The sequence below is a fragment of the Mus musculus genome, chromosome 12, assembly GCF_000001635.26.
Source record: "Mus musculus strain C57BL/6J chromosome 12, GRCm38.p6 C57BL/6J".
In the NCBI taxonomy this organism is placed as follows: domain Eukaryota; kingdom Metazoa; phylum Chordata; class Mammalia; order Rodentia; family Muridae; genus Mus; species Mus musculus.
The window spans coordinates 69,840,513-69,857,194 of record NC_000078.6 but is presented as its reverse complement, the minus strand read 5'-3'; the positions used below and the strand labels follow the sequence as shown (position 1 = coordinate 69,857,194).

The 16,682-nt window shown below is 40.7% G+C and overlaps 1 protein-coding gene and 2 long non-coding RNA genes across 5 annotated transcripts in view; 1 reads left to right on the top strand and 2 right to left on the bottom strand.

The window, feature by feature from the left end:
• Window positions 1-16,682, top strand: part of Map4k5 (mitogen-activated protein kinase kinase kinase kinase 5) — an 89,407-nt gene that overhangs the window by 35,969 nt on the left and 36,756 nt on the right. For both annotated transcript variants that reach the window (NM_201519.2, XM_006516054.4), the window contains exons 3-12: window positions 332-422; window positions 850-914; window positions 4,441-4,496; window positions 6,194-6,241; window positions 6,327-6,369; window positions 7,576-7,648; window positions 11,383-11,514; window positions 12,777-12,839; window positions 14,226-14,307; window positions 15,159-15,275. In NM_201519.2, the coding sequence (NP_958927.2) occupies window positions 332-422; window positions 850-914; window positions 4,441-4,496; window positions 6,194-6,241; window positions 6,327-6,369; window positions 7,576-7,648; window positions 11,383-11,514; window positions 12,777-12,839; window positions 14,226-14,307; window positions 15,159-15,275 (770 nt within the window). The remainder of the gene's footprint in view (window positions 1-331; window positions 423-849; window positions 915-4,440; window positions 4,497-6,193; window positions 6,242-6,326; window positions 6,370-7,575; window positions 7,649-11,382; window positions 11,515-12,776; window positions 12,840-14,225; window positions 14,308-15,158; window positions 15,276-16,682) is intronic.
• On the bottom strand, window positions 3,524-13,509 carry 4931403G20Rik (RIKEN cDNA 4931403G20 gene). Of its 2 annotated transcripts, NR_038172.1 has the most exons (4): window positions 13,452-13,509; window positions 11,731-11,830; window positions 9,423-9,555; window positions 3,524-5,084 (listed from the first exon to the last, which is right to left on the bottom strand). It is a non-coding gene; the product is annotated as an RIKEN cDNA 4931403G20 gene (long non-coding RNA). The 2 variants fall into 2 exon arrangements; NR_038173.1 differs by lacking the exon at window positions 9,423-9,555 and having other exon boundaries at window positions 3,524-5,069.
• The window catches only part of 4930512B01Rik (RIKEN cDNA 4930512B01 gene), a 51,537-nt gene continuing 50,169 nt past the window's right edge, over window positions 15,315-16,682 (bottom strand). The window contains exon 8 of the long non-coding RNA NR_033573.1: window positions 15,315-15,755. This is a non-coding gene — a long non-coding RNA (RIKEN cDNA 4930512B01 gene). The remainder of the gene's footprint in view (window positions 15,756-16,682) is intronic.

Here is a 16,682-nt window from a genome sequence, read left to right as displayed (position 1 = left end):
CTTAACAAACCAAAACCAACCAACAGCTACCGCGGCCACTACCCTCAGAGCCCTAGCATTTATATTATATACCCTCTGACAGGTCCCCAGGATCCCAAACGCCACACAATCTGCAGCTGGCAAAACACGCCCCTGCTAGAGCATGGGGCAAATCATAGTCAGCTGCTGTGGACAATCTGAAGCAGCCTCAAAGCACATGCCTGGGCTTAAAGTAAAACATAGTCCCATAATATTTCTGTGTTTTTCAGAGAAACCAAAATTCTCACTACAAGTCTTCTCATATTTCTTCATATTTGGAGTAGCATGATGACCAACTTATTTTGTTTTACAGGTGATGATTTTTCTTTGATTCAGCAAGAGATATTTATGGTTAAAGAATGTAAGCATTGCAACATCGTAGCCTACTTTGGGAGCTATCTCAGGTAAGTATAAAAGCGCCATCGTTTGACCTGTTTTTCATATTCTCTTTCCTACCATCTTCTTCTTGTGTAAATGTCGTCGTGTGTGTGCATTTTTAAAACATTGCTCAAAATTCTAACTCTGGTAGGGTTTTCTTGCCATCTTCCCTGCTCTATAAATATTACCGCCTCTGTGTATGTGATCGTGCCATGTCTGGGAGCCTTACTGGAGCATTGTGAGTGATGATAATGGAGAACAGATCACATCTCAAACTGAGAAATCTGAACTGATATGTGCCTAGGAACGATTGCTCTGCCAGTTTCCTGTTGCTCTCTGCGGACCACCCCGAAGCCCAGTGCACTATGAGAGTGAGAGCCGTGGGCCTATAGAGTATGCATTTCAGTAGCTGGAAGTACACACTCATTTAATTCTCTTTCTCTCTCATATTAGTAGGGAGAAGCTGTGGATTTGCATGGAGTACTGCGGTGGCGGATCACTTCAAGATATCTATCACGGTACTGTTACTGCGACTCTACATCATAGAGCCTACTTTGGCCTTTTATGATTGTTGTTTGACATTTTGAGTTAACAAGGGAAGTGAGTTGTGTAGACTTAGTCTCTAACATTATTCTTTCTTGTCCCCAGAGACGGGTTTCAAAACTAGGAATTCTTACTGTCGCTCTTGCTTACTCAGCGTTTTTTAAGAGTTACATAAATACCTGTACAACATAAATTTTACTTTTACCTGGGCATGATGTGTGTCCTTGCTACCCCAGATGCTTCTGAGACACAGTCAGGAACATCCAGAGCTTAAGGCCAGTCAGTACTGAAAACTGAAACTCTGCCTAAAAATTACATCAGTGCTACTTAGATGTAGTTCCTAAGAAAGCAGAAGGGCATGTGCTGAGGGAACAAAGCTTCATGATACAGCTGTCACAAAAAGGAGTCAGCCAGACAGAACTCCCAGGAGGGAGTTCAGTACTCCAACAAATTTTATTAAAATAGGAGTTTGAGGCCGGGCGGTGGTTGCGCACGCCTTTAATCCCAGCACTTGGGAGGCAGAGGCAGGCGGATTTCGAGTTCGAGGCCAGCCTGGTCTACAGAGTGAGTTCCAGGACAGCCAGAGAAACCTTGTCTTGGAAAAAAAAAATATATATGTATATGAGTTTGAAAAGAAAGAATATTTAGAATATTTAGTATTCTTGTAGTTTAGACAGTTTCCTCAGTTGAGCTTGGCTTTTCCTCATAACCTGGTTTAGAAATCGTGTCTGTAGGGCCGCCACAGTCTCAGTCTTCATGTGGCTGGCATTTGCAAAAACATAAATAAACAATATTTATGAAATATTTTTCTTTTCTTTATTTAAAAAGACCTGTTGCAGATATGTATAATTCATCCAGAATTATGCAGAGTACTTGAAAACATTTCTATGCTAAAATCTTTACATTGAAAGTCATCAATGTCTGTTAATGTGGTTTCTGAAATAGCCGTAAAGCTGTAAAAACAAAAGTGCTGTTCCACTGTCGTAACTTCTAACGATCCCAGGTTTTAGACTGTCAGGTGCCCAGTGACGAGGGAAGCCGAACTGTACTCAACTGTATATGACATTCTCCTTAAATATGGATCACAGTTGACCATGCTTAGGCTCTTGAGTTTTATTATTATAAATGTGCATGAATGCAAATGCATAGCAAAATGAGAGGATTATATGCCAAAATCATAAGTCACTGCCTCTACGGAGGAAAAGTGGAGCTCAGAAGTAAAGTTCTGAATTATGATAAATACATATTATTGTATCATTCAATTATAAACTTTAAAGTTGCCTAATTTTGTCACAACAAACAACCATAACAAATAACAAAAAAGGCTCTATTATTTTTAAGTTTGCCACATAAATGTTATAAGTACAGGAAATACTGTGGTGTAGACTGTCTCTTAGGCGCTTGAATGAGAGCCCATGTGGTGGTACATACCTGTAATCCCAGCATTTAGGAGGCAAAAGCAGAAGGATCAGAAATTCAATATCATCCTTGATTATGTAGGGGATGATTCAGGGCCAACCTGGTCTGTATAGGACCGTCTCAAAAGATAAAAACTTCTCAGTAAACAGTAACCCTACCTTTTTAAAAATTAATTAATTAATTTTATGTATGTGAGTACACTGTAGTTGTCTTCAGACACATCAGAAGAGGGCATCAAATCCCATTACAGATGGTTGTGAGCCACCATGTGGTTTCTGGGATTTGAATTCAGGACCTCTGGAAGAACAGTCAGTGCTCTTAACTGCTGAACCATCTCTTCAGTCCAACCCTAATTTTAAAAAAGAAAGAAAACTACTATATATATGTGTGTGTGTGTGTGTGTGTGTGTGTGTGTATATATATAGTATATACATGTATGAATATGTATATATACATAGAGAGAGAAACTACCAGAATGAAATGAATATTTTCTTTTCTCCACTAATATTTTAAAGAAATATTAGTTAAATAATAACATTTATATCACTGAGTTTAAATTATTTTCTAAGATTTTATAAAGAATTATGATTTTTATAAAAATTTTTATTTAGATATAATTTTTATCTATCTGTACTTTTACAAATGAGAACTGTTGAAAATATGAATACAGCTGGCGAATTTTACCACTTCCCCTTTTATGCTTTTATTGTTACTGAGACATTTTTATGAAATTTCTGTTTGCAATATTAAAGCCTAATTGTTAGCAGGGCGGTGGTAGCCCACTCTGTTAATCCCAGCACTCAGAAGGCAGAGGCAGGGGTTTCTCTGTGAGTTTGAGACCAGCCTGGTTTACAGAGCTAGTTCTAAGACACTCAAGACTATATACAAAGAAACCCTGTCCTGAAAAACCAAAAATAAAATGAAAATAAAGCCTGACTGTTATTTGTTTTTAGTTGAGTATAAGAGTATTAGTACTTTAAGTACTATACTAGAAACACAGTCATTTAATTTTTTAAAAGTCTGTACCTAGGCGGATCTCTGTGAGTTTGATCCACAGCCTGCTCTACCTAGAGAGTGGCAAGTTCCAGGCCAGCTGGGCTACGTAATACTTCAGAAAGATGTGTGTGTGCGCGGGCGTGTAAAATAAAGCAGCTTCACTTTGTACGATGCTCTTTTATCAGTTTACTAAGGATCAGAAAGTGTCAGGAAGTAGGTGTGGTCAGTCAGAAATGAAAGGAAGCATCAAGGGCTTTCTCTATGCGGAGATGTTGTGTCAGCTCTAGTCCGGGTCTCAGCATCAGCAGGCAGCGCACCAGTTTCCTCCCGTGTACAAAAGGTGCTGTTTCGAAGCTCCCGATGGGATTCTTGCATAAGGATTTTCTATTTCATGGTAGAGGAAGATCTGCTTTCCAGAGATCATCTGGTTCCTTTTGATCTTTGGTAAGGTTCTGAACCAGGCCTGCCTGTTCTGAGGGACTTGCTCTAGAAAGTTCATCTCGACTCCACAAGCATAAACTCATGGGGTTTCAGCCCTCGTAACGCATAGAGAACATGTTAAAGGTGTCACTAGACTAGTTTCCAAGCGGCTACTTCTAACTAACCTTTAAGGTCTTTATATTGTTTTGTGTTATGACTGTTTTGCGTGTGTGCACATGCCCTGCGCATGCATATTCTCAGAGGTCAGGAGCAGGTCTCCTCCAGTGCTCTATGCCTCTGCTAGTAACTCGCGAACAGAGTCAGCCATGCTCCTGGCTTAGTTCCTGAGACTGTTTGAGGACTGAGCTGACAGTCCTGGCTCTCTGGGGACCTGTGTGTGCCACGTGCACTAAGTTTTACACATAATGGGCACTTTCCATGTTCACTGTCCAGAGCTGCCTGGGAATAAAGCTCTTATTTTCAGAATTGACTTTAAAATTCTCAGTGTTTGTTTCATTTAAATTATGCAAATGCAGTCTGCTCTTAGTCAGAAAAGAAGGCATCCAGTGATACATGCAGAAGTTATACGCTGCTTTATAACTTTATGGCTAGACTGTTTTTAATGTTGGCTTCAAATGACAATATGTTGTTGTTGTTTCTTTCTAGTGACTGGGCCATTATCTGAAATGCAAATAGCCTACGTCTGCAGAGAGACCTTACAGGTACCGTATTGGCTTCCGTAGCTAGGAAGGCAGGCTCACAGTTAGTAACTGTAAAATGGTGGTCTGTCCGAAAGCTGAAGAGTAAAGGCAGCGCTCTCCCAGTTCAGCCTCAGCGCTTTGTGCAAAGCTCGTGCTTTCCTCCTGAATGACTTGCAAGGATTTATTCAGGCTGAGAGCAGTGGTCACATGTCTGCTTTGATGCTGAAGTGCAGACAGTCATGCTGCAGGGTGCTTGGGTGGCTTGAGTTGCCACCAACGCTGAGGAAAGCCATACTTCAGCATTGTTTAATGTGAGTCTGTAGACTTGTCCGTTGTAATGAGGTGTCTAACCTTTTCCCTCAAGCTTTATGGTGTGAACAGAGTGTTCCTGCAGAATTGGGAGGGCGCTTGCCAGATCTTGTTCTGCGTGGCATTAATACAGGTCATCGATAGCAGAGCGCCCTGTTCTAAGTTCCATCAGCGTAGGAAAGCATGCGCGCGCTTCTTTATTCCTGAGCCCGGGGGGAACTTTAATGTACTAAGTGTTTCTTCACTGGAGAGTCAGCATCTCTACATGATTTTTTTCCCGGTTCTCTGAAAGATAACTCACTGCAAAAATTAGTGTTAACAGTATTGTTCACCTGCTTAAAGGCATAGGGAGGGATGGCAACTGGTACTTAAAGTTTTTTCTTTCACGTGCTTCCTAGACTGTGTAGTTTGTTTAGAAGTGAGATCGATGTTCTGTATGTCTATGTAGTTGTTGTTTTAAAATGAACCTAGATTGATCAGATCCAAGAAAAATTCTAGTCAGTTTATACAGTGCATGTGCTCCAAGACATGCTGTCCCCAGCCTACTGTGAGACAAGTGCAGGTAAATTCCCTCTGTCCATGTGAACATCCTCCGTGTCCACGAGGGATTGCTTCCAGGACCTCCAAGAGGTCCTGTATCTATACCTACTCGCCTTTTACATAAAATGGCATAGTATTTACACATAGCCACATGTTCCTTTGATTGTTGAGACCACCTGTAGATTACGTACAATAAATAAATTCCTTACACGCCATAAATGTTGCTTACAGTGTTGCTTTACTGCTGTTCAGGAATAACAACAAAGGCGTCTGTCTGCATAGTAGTGGTAGCTGCTGCTTCTCAAACATTTTCAGTCTTTTGTTTGTTTAAATCCATGTTTACAAGTGGGAGAAATAACTAGAAATGTATTTTTCCACAACATGAACCTAATAGAAATAAATATATTGTGCATAGCAAAGAATTATTGACAAATGAGTTGTTTTTTTTTTAATATATTTTAGTTTCTGAAGTTGATTGTTTCTTTAAGTAACAGATAGGATGCTAAACCAAAGAGAAAGATCAGCAACTTGGATTTATAGTCAGGCCCGGTAACTCTGACTTCAGCTGGCTATAGATTCTAGTTCCCTGCATATGAAGCAGCACTGTTTAAACAGTGACCTCCCAAATCTGTTCCAACGTTAAAGTCCCGTCAAGCTGATAGACTTCTGCATTTGGTCAAAATGGAGTAACAGAGAATAGCAATCGCCATACCACCCAAAACAGTACAAGAAACTCAGCAAACTATATAAAACAGTGGTTTTCAAGAAGGGAGACAGAAGACCACGGCAGACAGGAAGTCTTCTTATACAGTAACTCAGGTAAACATTTGATAGTGCCTTTCTAATCCATATTCTTTTTTTAACTTTAGGGTCTTGCCTACTTGCATACTAAAGGCAAAATGCATAGAGATATCAAAGTAAGTTCACTTAATATATTTAAATTGCTGTATTTTGAAAGAAATTGTATGTTGTTAATTAACAGCATCTGTGCTTTCATTTTAGGGTGCAAATATCTTATTAACAGACCATGGTGATGTAAAATTAGGTATGCTTTTTTGAGTTCTTAATTTTTTTTTTTTTTTTTGGTTTTTCGAGACAGGGTTTCTCTGTATAGCCCTGGCTGTCCTGGACCTCACTTTGTAGACCAGGCTGGCCTCGAACTCAGAAATCCGCCTGCCTCTGCCTCCCGAGTGCTGGGATTAAAGGCGTGCGCCACCACGCCCGGCGAGTTCTTAATTTTTTAACCAAGAAAATTAAATGATATTTAAGTTTGAATAGGTTTATTTTTATATATAATCATAATAATAATTACCTGAGATACCTATTTTATTCCTAAAAGAGAAAAATCTACTGAACTTGAGAAAATCTTATAGGTGAAGAAAGTCATATTCATAGCCCTATTATTTATGTAGAAACATAAAAACCCATTGAATACTTTTCAGCAAATCATGAATATTTAATGAAAATATATAAGTCAGGTATTTTAAATGGCAGCAATGAACTAAATAGTGTGTTTAATTTTTATTACTGTCTTAGTTAGGATTTCATTGCTGTGCAGAGAACCATGACAAGGCAACTCTTACAAAGGACAACATTTAATTGGGGCTGGCTTACAGGTTCAGAGGTCCAGTCCATTATCATCAAGGCAGGAACATGGCAAACAAGGGCCTGGAGGAGCCAAAAGTTCTACATCTTGATCCAAAGGCAGACAGGAGAAGACGGGCTCCTGCAGGGCTAGTGTGAGGGTCTCAAAGCCCACCCCCACAGTGACATACCTCCTCCAACAAGGCCACACCTACTAATAGTGTCACTTCCTGGGCCAAGCGTATTCAAGCCTCCACAGTTACTGTGTTTAAACACAAATACAGAATTTCATGTGCATAGGAAAATGTTCTAAAAAGTAGTGACAGAGTCTGAACCTTGTGCTGTTCAGAGTTAGAGGAGCTCAGGGGCGGGTTTTCTGCATGTTCTTAGCTTTCCCATTTTTCCCCAAATTAACTTCATTGTGCTTGTAATTAAAATAATTTAATTAGCCTAATGCAAGACATTTTTCCTTCTAGGAGAATTTTAAGAAATTTTCTTTTAATGAATATGTTATGAACCAAGTAAGGACAGATCTTAGTACTAACGTTATGCACAGCTCTTGTAAAATATCAGGGATGCTGTGTCCAGGGTGAAGCTTAAAAGTGCTAGTTGTGTCAAAAAGAACTCTACCAACTTTTTACTCTGTTCTGTTCTTTTCCCTCGCCAGCTGATTTTGGTGTGGCTGCAAAAATTACAGCTACCATTGCAAAGAGGAAGTCCTTCATCGGCACCCCTTACTGGTGAGGCCTTACTGCCATCGTCCTTCTAGCTTCGTTTCTTCACGCTTTGCACTGAACCCTAGTTCTTGTCTCTGAACTTTTTATTGATTCTCTCTGAGTTTCACAGACTGCACGCAGCACTAATTATCTCCCCGTCCCGTCAGATCTGCCTTGAGCCCATGCAAGCAAACGACCAAACAAAGCACAGAAAACATGTCATCGTGGAAGCTGTAGTTGTCACAGTGTGTCCCACAGTACATATCTCTGTCCACATGGTCACCTGCAAATCTGATCCCTAATTCTTGATAATGCAAATGACCATCAAAGGCCAAGAGGCTCGTGAGCTGCTTCATACTTTCCTCGGTTTGACTGCACTAGGGAGCCTTGCTTTGTCAGCATCTAGCATGATGAGGGCCCGGGTAGAATATGGAGTTTAAAAAGAAAGACTTCTGTTACCTCTTCTAATTTCCTGTTTTAATCAAGGACTATACTCCCGGTTGTTTAAAACCTACACATCTTACACTAGTGTCCTGCAGTGTGTGGTGTAGCCTACTGGTGACTACCAGAGTAATTTTTCTAAAACACTGCCATCCTTATTGAGGGTAATCTGGTCTATGAGACCCTGACTCAAAAAAGAAAAGGCAACAGAATCGCTTAATATTTAAAATAGTGTAATGAATACTATAGCAGGCAACATTCAAAGTTTGTGTTAAATGTTGGGTTTGTTTGATTATGGTGTTTGGATAATTTATTATTTTGAAAATAATTTAAAGTAGTTCTATACTTCATAAATAATGCCAAAACAAATAAGGGTCTGGGAGAGCTAGTTCCATGATTAATAGCACTAGATGCTCTTCCAGAGGACAGAGTTAAATATAGACGTAAACCAGGGCTGAGCAGAGCGCCACACTCTGGGATGCAGGGCAGCCTCTGCGAGTGTGAGACCAGCCGGGCTACAGATAAGTCCCAAGCCAGCCAGCATTACATAGTAAGACCCTGTCTCAAAAATAAAATAAAATAAAATAAAGCTTAAAAAACCAATGAGCTGGGTTGTAGATGTAGCTCAGTTTGTAGAGTCCTTCGCCAGAATGCATGGTCTCTCTCACCACAGAAACTCGGGGTGGAGACACGCACATTTTTCCTGCACTTGGATGTGTAGGAGAATTTTAAGTTCATCCTCCACTCCAAGCAAGTTCAAGACCAGCCTGGGGTATACGAGACTCAGGAAAAAGAAGACGACAGAGGACAGCAAAGACCACAAGAGGAGGCTCAAAGCCTTTGCTGGCATCAAAGTTTAAAGGGAAAGATTGTTCCCATCACGTGACAGTGTAAAGCTTTATGCCTGCCAGCTGGGACAAAAATCAAAAGCCAAGTGAAATACAGGAAGGACGGGCTGAATTTGACTAAAGTGTTTAAATCTCAAATATGCTGCTAAAAAGGGTGTCTCGAGCAGCAGTTATTATAGTAACACATGCAAGAAATCATAAAATATTAGAAATGTTCTCCCATAAACATAAGCACAGATAAATTACTTTCTTTTCAGTCAAATTGGAATACGTGGACTCACTGAGTAACCCCCATCACTACATATATTACAGGGAAAGTCAGTAGAGGGCCTTTTCAGTAAGGCTTTCAAGAGCCTCTGACGGTCTCCGTGTCCTTTAGTCTCAGCATATTTACTAGTGGTGATTTATCGCAGGCTTGTGCATTTTTATATGCAAAGTGCTTTCCAGGGATACTTCAATATTGAGACTCAAGAGAAAAGAGTGGCTCAAGTAAGCTAAGGAAAATTTACCTGTCAGTTCAGAGGCGTGTAATGAGGTGTAAAAAGGATGTTGTCTAAGATGAGTTGTTAGCAGTCAGGCTGAGATGGACAAGATTTTTAAATTAGCACATGCCCCTAGAGAGCAGCCTTAGAGATAATCTGCCTGTAAGTAAAGCATAGATAGGAATATGCGAGACAGTAGCTGTATTTGATTGAGGTCACTGCTTGTTTTCTTTCATATTTTTCCTAAATTCATAATTTTCTCCAGCTAACCACCTTTAATAACAGAAGAATACCTAAGAGGTATCATTTAAATAAAAGTTCAATGGAAATATAGATAAATCTTTCCTGGATCTTTCCTGTGCTCACCTTAAGTTCTGCTGCTGCTCAGAGGTGCACACACCACCTCCATGGGGTTGACCAAGCTAAGCTCAGGACCCTCCAGAGTTAGCAAGCACAGTCAGTCAGGTGCCACTCCAGTTAGCTACACAACGTCCAGTGGGTAGAGGAATCGAGGGTATTTGCTGACCACTGGGCCCCACTCAGTCCCCTCTGAGTCTCTACTGGCCATTGGTCATCTGGCTCAAGGGAAATTGTTGTCTTCTCTTTTTCGGATGCCCATGACTGTCATATAGCATTGCATAGGTACAGACATTTCCGTGTTAGTATTTCTAACAGTCACATTTTGAAGGGTTGCAAGTGTAGCTCAACAGCTGGCACCTGGCTATCATGCTCAGATCCCTGGGTTCAATCCCCAGCACAGCAAGAAAGAAGTTTAGTATAAATATTATGTGCTTACTTTAAAACACATGGACTGTGTTCCACCTTTAAGTTGAGATACCTTAAGTATTTCAACAAATGTAGGTTATAATGTTTTGTGCATGTAAAAGCAATAGTAACTGGGGTATCCAGTATAACTATATATTCCCCGAGGCCAGTGTCGCCTACACCTTTTATGCTCAGTGTGTTTTGAGGGGTTTTTGTTTGGTTGGGTTTGTGTGTGTGTGTGTGTGTGTGTGTGTGTGTGTGTGTGTGTGTGTGTGCGCGCACGCAGGGATAGAGGGTGGTAATTATTGAGACATGATCTTCTATGTGGCTCTGGTTGCCCTGGAACTCAAGATAACTCGTGCTTCAGCCTCCCAGGGGCTGCAGTTACATCTCTGCCTGCCTGGTTTCACCTCCTCTCTCTGAGCTTCACCTTGCTGTGAGTTTTAGATTAAGTTGCCTCCATAATTAAGTCTTTCAGTGGGTCCACGCCATTTTCACGAGAAGTTCTGAATTTACTTGTATAAAAGTCGACTGTTCATATCTAGACTCTACCTTGGCAGTCTGTCTGGGATGTACTTTCCAGGCCCTCTAAGCCCTCAGTTGGGAAGTTTTGTTTTTGTTTTTAATTTTAGACCATTTTTACATTTTTGTAAAATAAAATGAATTACTAAAACATAGCAATGTGTTTTGCCAAGAGAAAGTTCTTCTGTTTCTGTACTCATCCCAAACAATAACAGGCCGTGTATGGCTCCTTCCCAGGGCCTAAGTCCCCCGTCCCCATCTGGAGCCTCCTTACGGTAGCTCAGCTTCCTGCTGACTCCCTCCTAAGGTTCACCTCCTCTGGGAACTTTGCCTGCACGGGTGTTTAGTAGTCCTTTACAATTTCACCACCGCAGACTGGAGTCAAACCGTAGTGCTCTTGGAGCACACGATTCGGAAGAGGAAGTGAGGGCTTTTAAATAGGGAATTTTACTTATTTTTTTATTTCTTAAGGTTTTTTGTTGTTCTTCCCCCCCTCCCCCCCCCCCCGTGTGTGTGTGTGTAGGTATCTTGCCTGCATGTATGTATGCCCACAGAGGTCAGAAGATCCCCTGTAGGAGAAGTGTTGATGAGCCCCTGTGCACCCAGCGCTCGTGACCACTGAGCGGGTGTGGGGCAGGGTGATAAGGTTTCTTTCCTTCTTTCTGTCTATGAGCATAACTAAGAGTAGCATATTTTCTAGGATGGCTCCAGAAGTTGCAGCAGTGGAAAAGAATGGTGGCTACAACCAACTCTGTGATATCTGGGCCGTCGGAATAACAGCAATCGAGCTGGGAGAACTGCAGCCGCCTATGTTTGACCTGCATCCAATGAGGTGTTGTCATTACTCACATCACTTTGGGAAGATGAAGTACTGATTACTCGGGGTTATTAGCTCATTTTCACCTGTATCACACTAGCAAAAGTACTGTAAGGGGCTCAGAAATAATGTCATAAACCTGCTCGGGGGTCTGCGGTGATGCCTCACTGTGCACACAATTATAGACCTAGGCTTAGCACCCTTATAAAAGCTGGGCGTGACACCACGTACCTGAACTCACGTGCTGGGGTGTCAGGGATAGGCAGATCCCCCGGAGTTTTACTGGGCAGCCTTTCTAGACAAAACAAAGCTCCGGGTTCCATGTGAGACCCTGTCCCCCAAAAGAAGATGGAGAACAGTAAAGGAAGACAGCCCTCTGCACACATGCACAGGGCAAGCAGACTCTCATACATTGTACACATGTGAAAGGTAAACACTGCACACATGTGCGGGGGTGAACATTCACACACATACACTGCACATATATTCAGGGGCAAGTTGACCTTTCTCTCTTAAAGGTGAATTCATAGAGTACTCTTATAGGTTAGCTTGTAAACCGGAGACATCAGGAAATGGATATGATTTGTCAGAATCATAGATGCCAGGCTTTGCTTAAACCTATAACTTAATTTTAAAGGAACATGTCAGTGCTGTGTAATAAGCTAAGGCACAATTATGTAAATATGCCTGCAATATAGTATGAGTTATGTAGGTACATGTGGTAATGAAACTGACATTTTATGTCTTTGTTTTATAAATAAGGGCCTGTTTGACATTTAAAGATCTTTTTTAAAGCTAGCAGAAGTATTCCAGAACCTTCCCAAAACACAAAAAAAGCTAAGGACTGAGGCACATCCCAGCAGTAGAGGTGCTTGTCTGGCTAGTACAAAGTCCAGGACTTGACCCCGTGTCATCAGAAAACAAAACACAAATATTAAAAAATTCCATATCCTAGCTGGAGAGATGGCTCAGTGGTTAAGGGCACTGACTACTCTCCCAGAGGTCCTGAGTTCAATTCCAAGCAACCACATGGTGGCTCACAACTGTCTATAATGGGATCCTATGCCCCCTTCTGATGTGTCTGAAGACAGCTACAGTGTACTCATATAAATAAAAATAAATAAATCTTTTTTTTTAAATTCCATGTCCAAAGCAATGTCTTCAGTGCCTTTCCATGAGGGAGTCTTACACAAATTTACAACTGAATATTCATCCTGGCTGTCGGTTGCAACGATGAAGTATCTTAGTATTGCCTTTAACTGAAATTTCTGTTTCAGGGCTCTCTTCTTAATGTCAAAAAGTAATTTCCAGCCTCCAAAGCTAAAGGACAAAACTAAATGGTGAGTTACAGATTACACAGTGCTGAAGATCCGGCAGTCAGTTCAGTACGTTCTAGATGACCACTCCAGGGCTTGCAGGCGTTGAGCCGCATACCCCATTGGTGCATGACTGTCCGTCCCTCTGTGAGCATGTGGCAAGGAGCCAGGTTTATATTCTAGACATCCCTGTCATTCCCAAGCAGCCACTTTCCACTGTGCTGCTGTCTGGGTGAAAGAAACGTGCTGAGGAAGGGACTAGATGTGAATATGTGAAGGTTTGGAAAGTGCGCGTGATGAGACAGTCCATACTGGGAGATTCCAGATTCGAGTAGACTCTGAAGGGCATTATGTGTTATAACCTGAGGGGAACAGCTTCGTCTATGAGCAAGGTCATCTTAGGGTGGTGGCAAGAATGACGGGCAAGCCACGCAGTAGTATGCCTTTCTGTGCTGACACTGGCCCCAAGCTCCTAGCGTTTTAGAACTAGAGGACTTTGTGACAAGAATGCCTTAATATCCACTCAGAAACAGTAAATACTGTATACCAACAGTGAGTTCATGGTCAGATTCCAGAGACACTGGTAACATCAGAGACTCCCGACCAGTCTCCTGCCGTTTCTCGAGTGTCACTTACAAGTCACCACAGGCAGAACAGTGAGGCATCTCTCCGCTGAGATGTGCTGTGTTGTCTTGGCCGGTTACTATGGCAACCTCCTTGGTTCTTAAGCTATTTTCCCCTGGTGGAATCTTGACGCTGTCAGAAAGAAGCCTGTTTGTTATTAGTAATGAAAATAGAATTCTTTCTCTTTTCTTTCTTCTTTTTTTAAATTTATTTGTATGTATGTATGTATGTATGTATTTATTTATTTTTTGCTTCTCCCTCTCCCTGCTTCATCAATGCAGGTAGCAGGGACATCTTTTTGGTTGCTAAAATCATTCATTTTTCTTTGCCCTTTCATTATGAATTCCAGAAATTCTTTTAGAATTTAAATTGTCTTGTATTAGTCTCTCTACTCTCCATGTAATCTAACTCAGTATGGAAATCAAAAGCACTCTGTAAATTAAACAATAAGAAAAGGGCATTTGGCTTTTACAGCACCTTGAAAGAGAACCTTAAACCATGCATTCGACATGGCCTGCCGCCTTCTGTCTGTAGAGCGGTGTTTGAAGTTACCTGTTCCTGTTGCTGTTTAATTACACAGTACTTAGACAAAACAGCTGCACAAATGTACAAGGGCAGACTGTGGTCCATGTTGAGGTTTTGGCCTAAGTAAGAGGAACTAAGAGGCCTAAGGAAAAAGGGGACTTTGTTTCTCACTTTCTAACTATTCCTAAGTTGATTTTATATACTAACGGCAGAAAACTAATACAAGTGAAATATTTTTATACTGTCTCTTTTTATTTGAAGGTCATCGACATTCCATAATTTTGTCAAAATAGCACTAACTAAAAACCCCAAGAAAAGACCAACTGCTGAAAGGCTTCTGACTGTAAGTCACTGGATCCCAGGGTTCTGAGGCTCCCGGCAGCTACGTGTGTCACTAAAACAAAAGTAGACATTGTAAAACTTGGGTTGTTATTCCTCTCAGGGATGAATGCAGGCATCAACCAACGTTCTTTCTGTAAGGGACAAGACTCTACATATTTCTATCTGCATAAATATTTATGGTCTGTACAGTTTCTATCACAACTATTCAGTTTGACACAAAAGTACCCATAGACAGTATACATACATAGGCATAGTTTTAACCCCCAAGAAAACTTTATTTACAAAAGTAGTCAGGACACCAGATTTTGCTGAGGCTACATTTTGAGAATACTCTTCAAAATCTTATCATCTAAGATTAGTTGCTTTCTTAATTTATGCAAATGTATAATATATTCTACATGTATATGTAATGTACAGTAACCTAAGAAAACTCTACGATTTAACTGAATTGAATGGATGTGACTATATAACATGCTTTTTCTTACTGTTTTGAAACATCCCACTGTATTTATTTGTATACCAGGATAATATATAAATGAGCATCATTGTTTAGCTGGTTATAATTTACAGCATAATATAGATTAACTGTACATAGAGAAGTGATTCACATTGTCCTCTCACACCACAAGTGTCCGATGTGGTCATAGGTGGTCATAGGCTATCAATCATAGGTGCTCACAGTGATCATAGGCAATTGATGCCTCCACTTCTGCACTCCCCATGTCTCAATGCAGACTCCCCTGCTCATCTCTTCTTACAAGTTACTGACTTAAAAATCACAAGTAACGTTTTTTTTAACTATAGGTGTGAAGGCTCATTTGTGAAATGTTACTGTGTTTGATTTTTACTTAGCACACTTTTGTTGGGCAGCCAGGCCTGTCTCGGGCGCTCGCGGTTGAGCTGTTGGACAAGGTGAGCAATCCGGACAACCATGCTCCCTACAGTGAGGGCGATGAGGACGACTTGGAGGTAAGAGCAGGAGACCGGCGAAGGCTTGGGGAGGTTTTGAGATTTTTAACGTGTATTCTCTTTATTTCAGTGATTCATTTAATGTTGACTTTATAGACAAGGTATCATAGGATACAGCTTGGCCTGGATCAATATGTTGATCAGGCTAACTCCGAGTTCTCGGGTATCCTTTCTCAGCCTCCCAAGCGCTAGGGTTACTGGTATGAACCACTACACCCAATTGAGGGTTTATTTTCTAATTTACACCTCAATTTAGTTAAAATGGGTGAAGCCACAAAAATTAACAATGTAAACTCTGTATACATGCTCACTTAATTATAGCCTTCGAAGGCTTTCCTACTCCTGTTCTCCTCGCAGTTCTGAGGTCCTCCTCCTCCCCCCACACACGCAGGCCTAGAATTCCAGAGGTGCCTTCTTCCAGACCTCAGCTTGTAGTGAGATGTGATCTTCCAAAGAACGTATAGAAATGACATTTGTTGCCTAGGAAATAGAGAGAGGCTTTAAGAATCTCACTTTGGAACAAGAAGGAAAGGTTTAGGTGCAACATATAGGCATATACGTTTTCATAAGAGAGACTCCTTATAAATGGAGTTGGTCATTTTTAATTTTCCCATTTATGCATATTAACACAATATAGGTAATTCTAAAGGAGTAAGTTGAAATCCTCAGTGGGGTATTCTTACATAATTGCATGTAGCTATTCTATTACTATACATATCTCCTCTGAAAATATGATGGGATTATTTTGAGTTTACCATATGTAGTAGCTCAACATGTAAATTAGGAATAAGGGACTTTCCCGCTCATTGCCTGTACCACTGTTCTGTGCAAGTGCTTAATAAATATAATCTTTATAGAATCTTTAAAAGACAATCTGTGTTCCCCCCCAATGCTTCATATAATTTAATCCTGTTATATAATTTTTGATATTAAATTATCTAGAATTGCAAACATTAAATAAGCCAACCACACATAAATTTCCTACACACACTTAGTTCACTATTCACAGCCTAAGATTAATAAAGCTTGGGTAGGCAAGGTGTCTGGGTTACTAAAGGTACTTACTACTCAGGTTAACTGAGGTTAGGAAAGGTACTTACTACTCAGGTTAACTGAGGTTAGGAAAGGTACTTACTACTCAGGTTAACTGAGGTTAGGAAAGGTACTTACTACTCAGGTTAACCGAGTTTAGGAAAGGTACTTACTACTGAGCTTGATAATCTGAGACCTGAGACTGATTCCAGATAATCACGTAGTGAAATGAGAAACTGACTCCCACGAGTCCTTTAGATCTCCACATGTGTACATGAATACATACACATAATAAATATAATTCTTTTTAAAAAATAAGATTCATGAAATTTTATGGCGGGCATATTCACATTCGTAAGTAAAGATACAAACCCC